Raw genomic sequence first — 8995 nt, forward strand, 5'->3', positions numbered from 1 at the left:
AAAAATCGAATTTAAAATGCATACAATTAAACAAATAAATAGACCGCAAGTGAAATAGGCCGTATTTGTTTTTCCATTTAATTATGGTTTGTGAAATTACACGAAGCAATTAAATCGAAAACAAAATCAGGTTCATTAAAACCAGGAATAAATCAAATCATATGCCTGCCTGATGTAAGCATTATGAATAAATTTAATTTAATGTGTTTCATAAAATATGCAGGCTCTGAAGTGTGGGTATCGTTTTAAAGGCAATATTTTCCCATCATTATTCAGTCTGCGACCGGCCGCTTTAATCAGCGTTAATCAGCTATTTAATGGGAGTAATAATGGGGCGATATCTAATCCATTGATCGGCCATCGGGTTTCTAATAAATGTCATTCGATTCGAATTTTCTAAATGCTATAGGGGCATTTTGCCGGGGCAGTGGAAATCCGTTAATGCGAACCGCTCGTGGCCTCGACACGTGGACTCTTGCCGGTTTTATTGATTTCGTCTTTGGCACGTACGCCGACTAAAGCAGCCAAAATTAAATGATAAAAGCGGAACGCAAACACAACGGCTTCTGAAACTCCAGGAATTATTTTTGGACCGCCCGAGAAACGGAGACACATTGAGCCTGTATGTGCGTGTGTATTAAATGTTACGCCCAACGAGCAATGTGAGTTAAATATTTTTAGCCTAAAGTCAGACGAAGATGGGCAACAAGCGACCAACAAAGTAGGCTGTAGAAACAACAACATGTTGCCAACTCGAGCGCTGATTGAAGACAAACACACAAACACAGACACACAATACAAGCACAGCACAGCACGCACAGCGGCCAAAACAAACGATGGCAGACGCACGCACACAGATGTCTCAATTAGAAAAAAAGAAGAACAGATATGATGGTCCTTTGGCCGCACCAACACACACGTACATAGGCACACCAATGGCAATGGCAATGACAATGGCACAACTGTGTGTAGTTAAGGCAATGCGGCCCATCGTTTTGTTTGCTCTTGCCTCATTTATTGTTCGCCTGCCGAGCAGGACAAAAGCCATGCACAGCACGACAATTCGCTCCTGGCTCAGGGATATTTTTAAAGCTTTACGTCGAAAAACAACAGAGATTGTATGTTATTTACAATAATAACTTGATTTTATCAATTATTTTTTTTGCTAAGATTTATTTCTTTTTTTTTCAACTTGCGCCATGAACAGCGAACTCATTGTTTAAACATTTTTGATTAGGTTATATAAAAAATAATATAATGCATACAAAAAAGTTTTTGTGCAAACTTAATAAAACGCTCTGCTGTCTTACGAAAAATATTTTAAAGTTGATTTCCAAGAGATTTATTACAAAATTCTCATAATGTATGAACATACCCTTTAAATGATTTATTTATTTATTTTTCTAGCTTCATAGAATTAATTTATTGACCATGCATTAATCACTTTTTTAAAATACAAATCAAATGTTTAGCAAGTTTAGCGAGTTAGGCTAACAAATAAACTTCGAAAAGAGAAAAATGTTTTATTTGAAACTCAATCAAACAAACCGGTGTCTTGGGAAAAACTATTTTAGATATATTATTAAAGATATTTATAAAGTGGCTATTCATATGGGCTTACACTGCATTGTACTGATGAAAGTGGATATATAAGTAATAGAATAAATATTTTGTATACATTTTTATAACATAATCTCATCTTGAATTTTAAAAAGTAAACCTACAAATATTTTGAATGTATATAAAAAGGCTTTGTATATGCGAAAAGTTTCTTGAGTAAACAAAATCAACTAGAATGTGTTCTACTGCGTACTGAATCTCTGTTTAAAATTAGTTTTTGGCTTTAAAGTATAAAAACTCTTTTTCAAATATTCTCGATTCAATATCTGTGTGTTTCCCTAAGTGTAACGGAGTTTAGTTTTTACCAGGAAAAAGCAAACTCGTTTTCGGGCTGGAAACCAGGAGAATTGGCACCCCGGTGCAAGTCATCTACTTTTGCTCCGTTTCTAGACAGGACCAGAAGGAATATTCATTGCATACTTTCCAGCAAATTTCCATTCGCATTCCTTGCCGACCAGCGACAACTACTACTGGTGCGGTTGCACCTGCTACAATGCTAATTACCTACCCCCGGCGATGATGAGGAGGATCTGTTGGGATAGTGCAATAATCTCGGTCCATTAGGAAGGGTTCATGCCCCGCAAGAAAAAATGAGGAGACTTCAATACACGGACGGACAGATACACCCCTGTTGGCATTGCCCTCGGCCAGAGTGCGCACATTTGCATATTACGTATACGGCACGTGAACGTGCCCAGGGAGCAGAGCTGTCGCCGAGGCATTAGGGCTGCTTAATTAAATCTTTTGCGTAATTTGTTTAGTTATCCTCTACACAGTATCCACTTGAAAATTGAATGGAATCGAGTGTGGCAAACAAAAGCGGCTTAAGACCCCCGTTTAAGTGCGTTCATAATTGAATTGCGGGCAAATGCTAAATGCAACGCCAGCAGTAGAGACACAATCGTGGCATAATTACACAGTGACCACCAAGGATTGTAAACTGTTTTCCACCGACCGAAACGAAGTTATCGCCACAAGGAAACCTAATTAATGCCCAGCAGATAGAGGAAACCCCCGAAAAGAAAGTATCAAATTCCGAGGAATGGGCAATTAGTTCGGGCATGAGTTGCTCCTCAGATGTTTTTGTTATTCTTATGCGTGCGTGAGCACAATATGTTTCCATGTTTGGCTAGGCGGATTAATTTCCAGGCCAATATGCGTCAAAGTCAGGCCTCGGTGCGTTAATATGTTTGTTTTGGGCACGGCTATCCAGGTTCCAGCCTCGCTTGAGTAATCAGTTTTCAATAAAGCTGCTGTGTTTGGGTATTTAACGGCTTAGGCCAGAGCAACAGTCGTGCTTACAAGCACTCAGTGGGAAAGGATATGCTGAGGAAATCCAGTTTGATTGCTCACGCAATATGAATTTTAATGTGACTGCGCATTTGCCAGAAATCGCATTTATTCGATATTAATTTGATATCAATAAAGCAGCCTTTAACAACATTTTTAATGGGGTGAAGTTTCTGCGAGTTAAAGTGTATGGAGTTCAAGTTGGAAATATTATATTATCCAAAATTTTTGGAGTATCTAAATTTAAGCAAATATGTATAAAATTTATTATTTAAAACAGAGAACAAAATTCAGTTTTTATAAAGGGCGAAACAATTTTTGTATTACAAACAACGCTGAAAATTACAGAAAATTCATCTGAACCCACATTTTAAATGTACCTAAAAATTTGTAAAATAACCTACGCATTTTTTATAAATGTTTCTATTACCAGTATGACCAAATTGACATTTAGGCCAGAAAACAGGAACAGTCCTAGGTTCTTAACAAAAAGGTGATTTGAATCGACCACACTTTCAAATTTCCGTAACAAACATCGCCAAAACCGTAATAAAAAGCCACAAATCATTTGATGAATCTTAGGCGTATACCTTTGGAGCTGCAAATGGCCCAACAATTTGCCAAATTAATTTTATGACTGACAGCCTCACCGACAAACCATCCTTATTAATTATGTGAGCACAGCAAAATAAATTGCAAATACTTGCCAAAAATTTCAATGCAAAATGATGAGATTCAGTTTGCCAGGCGACAATGAGTTGCAAATTTCCGTACTGTCAATTGTGGCAAATAAATTTTTGCAATCAAAATGCGTGGGCGTTTGGAGAGCGGGTGTGCCAAAAACTAATCGAGCAGAATTGTGGCTCAAAATTGTGTTATTTACTCAACAAAAAAGCACACATAAATGCAGGGTGTGTCCTGGCATGTTGTCGCAAGACTTATACACAAAAAAAAAAGGTTTTATGGCTAAGAAAAATTTAAATCAAGACCATTTATTTGTACTGTTGTATTTGAATTATGTTTTCTGTTTGCTGTCACTTCTAATGCCTTGCTATAAAAAAAGTGTGAAACAACTTCTTAAAAATAAACACAAAAATATATATGTTTATGTTTTCTTTTAAAATGGTTAACACTTTAGTGAATCGTTATATTTGGTTGAAATCATAACTCTTTTTCTTACATGCTTGCAATTTAATCTGTAACTTTGACCATTTTTTGAGTAAAAAAAAAAGATTAGCTTGGTTTTGAAACTCTGTGAAATAAGAAGGGTAAAATCTCTGCTAGGAAACATAAGTCAGCAAAAACGTTGCTGTCTCTACCATTACTTTCAACACTCAATTATGTGCATAAATGCAGCAAAAAATACATAGAAAAAAATAAACAAAACAAACAAAAAGCAAACAAAGCCTGCAGCCATGGAGACACACACACACACACAAAAAAAAAACATACACTCAACGCAGAAAGTTTTTCCCCTCCTCAGTTGACTTAATACTTAATGGCATTTAGGGGGCACGGTGGAAATTATATTTTAAATTGCAAAGCCTGAACTCGGAGGACGTCCTTGTAGCTGTCGCGGATGTTGAGTTATTGTCCTTTGTTGACGGGCAAAAGGCATTACAAATTATGTCATTACACGGTTTTTTTTTTGTTTTTCATAAGTTCACTTCCCCTGCCTTACTTTGAGTTGCCTGCAGTTATTTAAAATCACTTAAAATTGGCAACATGCTCAAGTTTCTCCCTTGCCCTCTCCACGCAGCTTTCCCTTCTACTTATAACTTTTGAATTGCGTTTCAGGCGAAATTATAAGTCAGAAATTTGCATAAGTTTGAAGTGAAATTTTATGCAGGGGAAAAGAAAAGAAAAATCAACTACAACCGACCAGTACACAAGTGGCTAAAGTTGTTGCACAAAATATTGCAATGAGGTGGAAAATTGCAACAGGGTTGTCTGCAATTGGAGCAAATTTCAAGCAAATTGTTTTCCTTTTAGAAAAATTATTGAGCTGCATAAATACACTGGAAAAGTGCTTGAAAAAAACCAGACTTCCATTGAAGTTCATTAATAAGTTAAATGTTTTTAAATGTATACCTATTACGTAGAAATTTGTTGGTTATAATTCCTTTCCAATTAATTACAGACTATGATATTTAATATTAAAAAGCTGGCTTAAATTTGAATTTAAAAAATAGAAAAGGAAAGTTTATTATGCTCGCTAAAAGCATATTCAGAACCACTCAGTATATTACTTGACTATACAATTCAATTGTTATTAATTTTTTTTGATTGCTATCAATGGCAACTTCAATTGATATTTCCATTGAATCTATTTTTGTAATCAAAGTTGAGTTCTTGGAGTCCAGGGCAACAGCAAGAGAAATACAAATAATATTATAAGTAATATGAACTCCCATTCTTAAATCACAAAAGAAACACCACTTCTTACTTATTTTAACAACCTTAAATTGTGGCCAGTTAATTGACTGGTGAAATCTGGCACACACAAGGTTAATCAATTTTCCCTTCACACATTTTCAAAATTTTCTATTAAACATATTTTAGTTCGAGCATTAAATTCACTCGAAATTCCAGAAATAATCACAATTTAATTAGTTGCCTGCACTTTTATATGCTCACAGCACACGACTCGTATCAGAAGCAGACCCACACATTCCTGCGAATACTTTTTAATTAGTTACATTTATGGCATTTTGACAGCGTAAAGCAAAGGACAACATCAAAATTATATGTTCAAAGCTCTTTGAAAGTTGAAAAAATTTTAAGTGTATCTTTCAGGGTTTGTTTTTTTAGAAGTTTTCCCCCAAATGCGAGTTGTTCACTCACCTGAAATGACCAGGTATGCCGCACGGATCACAATGCAAAACCAAGACCGCCGAGCTGTGGCAAATAAAAAATACATTTTCACTTTTGTGACTGCCATATATAGAGGGAGGATTTAAATAAAACTTTTTTGTGCAAAACTAAACCTGGCTTCGAGGTTGCTACCTTTTTTGTACAAATCCAAATTAAAACAATTTTATTTAGTTGTTTAACAATAATGCGTATAACATAAATAAACTTTAACTTTGAATTTTAAACATTTTTTTTAATGGTTTTGCGATTTGCTGTCTAAAGTTTTTGCCATTTTAATTGTAAGGTTTGTTCTTAAACACAGTTGTGGCTTTCCTAACTACAAGTTTATTTTTAAAGTCCTGTTATATATACAACATTTTATAACTTTAATTGTTTAAATATATCAATAACTTATTTGAATGTCAAACTATGTACAAACTTTGTAAGCAAATGTACATTGTATATGAAAACTAAATTAAAAAAAAGTTCTGTTCAAATTTTAATACATTTATGAATTCTCTCGTGTTCATATTAACAAAGAGAATACAATTTTTTTATTTATCTTAATCGAAAAGAAAGTATTTTCACTGATATTTAAAAAAAGTTTATGTTTCATTTTATATTATTCGGTTTACCACTTGCTTGAATATTTTCACAAAATTGCAAGGAAAAACTTGTGAAATCAATTCAGAGTTTTTAGCACTTAATAATCGCGCAAAGGAAAATTAACGGCACATTTAACGATTAACACCAAGGCGATTCAGAAAAGCGAGTACGTCGAAAGTACAAAGAAAAACGACTGTGCAGACGACACTTTCACATTAATTAAACGCGTTTATATGCAGCACATATACACATACACACAGAACAGGTGTGTACAGCATGCGAGTGCTTTACCTGAGACTGTGTGCTTGTGCGTGTGTGTGTGAGTATGAGTACGAGGGTGCTTGTGCGCTGACCGTCCGTTGCGTATCCGCACCGCTGGCTCTTAGTATCGCTGTGACCTTAGAGTACTCGCGCGTACACGTTCGCACACCGTAAAGTCCCCAAACAGACTGAATCCGCTGCGACTCCGCCGGAAAGTCGAATGCTCCGTGCCGCGAAGCAACAGCTCGAAAAAGTCCCAATCAACATAAGAAAATGGCCCAAACTGTTGCGCAAAACAGGAGAAATTCCACAGAAATTGGAACTAAAAAGGATGCGGCCAATGCGCAGACGCCGAGTAGGGGTAATAACAGGACTAAAAACACAGCTGAGAAGCAACAGTTTGTTGTGGCGGGACCAGAGGGGGAAAGTGGGTGAAGGACGGGCTGCCGGTTGGCAGAAGTGGGTCTCTCAGTCAATGTCACACTCATGGAGTTTTTCGGTATGCAAATGTGGGGCTCGGGCAAGGGGATTTTCTACTTTCTTGGCAGCTGATTTCAGACTTTCAAGCTTGTTGCGCCCCTTCAACAAGAAAATGGGCAATTAACGGCTGGGAATTTTCGGGACGAGTCTACTGCAATTAGTATTCCACACTGACGCCTCATTTTATTTGCACATTAAACAGGTGACCCGAACGCCACCTGGCCAGACTACGTCGCGCACGTGACGCACATATATCTTGTGTATTTAATTAGTTGGCAATTTTTATGCCACACATGAACTGCCGCGCCCTTGGGCATCTGATATCCTCCAGACCAGACCACTCTCCCTCTATACCCTGCGTCCTGTGTCGCCAAAGTTTGCGGCCATTGTTTGCCATTAGTCAGCACTGATTACCGTCTGCCCTTTGAATTCGATGACAAAGCATCGGCTATAAATACGCGATCAATGGGCAGCTGCAAATCGATCCCTCTGAATGGCATTCAAATTTCAATGCTTATACCATTTTTCGATTTTATAAATCATGGCAATAGGCATTTTGTTCGATATATAAATAATCTTTGTCTTATTTAAGATTTTGCATTTATTTTTAGATATTGATTTTTTGTTTTTTTCGCAAGGCGGAAACAATATTTTAATTATTTATAACCAAAAAAAGACACAAGGGATATTGTTTAGCAGTTATAATTAATTGAGCTTTAAAAATTATTATTACAAATCGAAGCAAATTTGTTTTTATTTTTTCATGCTAAAAAACTTTTTCCTAATATGGAGATTCTAATAAATTTTCGAAGTAATTAATTATTATTTTATTTTAACTCAGATTTTAGATTAATATACCAAATAGTTTGCAAAGGTTTCAGCTAAGAGTTTACCCTATTTTTCCTAAATGTTCTAAGAGCATTCATAGCTTCAGCTAACAACAAAAATAGCTAGGTTCAAGGACACTCCAACCTAATCAGCCTTTCGTTTGTGTTTAATTTGCGTTTAGCTCGAAGCTTTTTCGTTGGTCGCCCTCCAAGTTATAATTTTATAATAAATCGATAACTTTCGCAACCTTGTTGCGGGTTGTCATAATCAAAATTAATAATTGAGCTGGCTATTAATAAGACACTTGCAGAGGCACCAAAAAAGGAATGACATGGCTAAATGGTAAGGTCATCAGGGAAGGCAGACGAGCTGGGAAAATCACTTTCCCTTGCCCTTATGTCGCTCTCCATTCTGGCGATATCCTTGCTGCACTTTATTCTGTTTCTTTATAAATAACGCCGGCAAGTATGCAGTATAAAATGTTAGCTCGGAGGTGGAAAATGTGGGTCGGAAAATGGGAAAAGGGGGGTGCAACCATTCAGGCTAAAGCACACACGTTTTCCCATTCTAGTCTGTTTGCCTTCAATGTTTTTCCTAGTCTGTTTGCTTTGCTTACACGCACGTACAATCGGCAAGAGAAACATTTGTTCATTCAGCGGGCCGATCCAAGGCATCCGCCATGCCATATGCACATGCGAATAAATATATATAAATCCGGCGTAAAGCCCAGATTCCGATTGCAAATCGCACTGGCTAATGGCCTGCATCGATGCACAGTTCACCAGATGGAATAACCATGAAATAAAACCTACCTTTGTCGGAATCATTTTTGCGGAGCACAGCAATTCAAGTGCCGATTTCAGATTTAATTTTGAGGGCTTCTCCTCTGCTTTGATGTGAATATTTAATGGCTGCCCACAACTCACACAAAAATATTCAAAATAAGTAAAATACGGAAATCAAAACTGAAAGCTCCTGTTGGCGGCCACAATGTAAAACGAATAACAAATCATATCCGGTTGTGTTCCGCCTATATAAAAGCAAGTCAAGCCTGAAA

The 8995-nt window shown here is 36.6% G+C and overlaps 1 protein-coding gene across 1 annotated transcript in view; it reads right to left on the minus strand.

Moving 5' to 3' along the window:
• The window catches only part of LOC128258355 (WAG22 antigen-like), a 12136-nt gene extending 3371 nt beyond the window's left edge, over positions 1-8765 (minus strand). The window contains exon 1 of the mRNA XM_052989940.1: positions 8751-8765. Coding sequence (XP_052845900.1) covers positions 8751-8765 — 15 coding nt within the window. The remainder of the gene's footprint in view (positions 1-8750) is intronic.
• Between the last annotated feature and the right edge of the window lie 230 nt (positions 8766-8995).

Source organism: Drosophila gunungcola (genome assembly GCF_025200985.1).
Source record: "Drosophila gunungcola strain Sukarami chromosome 3L unlocalized genomic scaffold, Dgunungcola_SK_2 000003F, whole genome shotgun sequence".
In the NCBI taxonomy this organism is placed as follows: domain Eukaryota; kingdom Metazoa; phylum Arthropoda; class Insecta; order Diptera; family Drosophilidae; genus Drosophila; species Drosophila gunungcola.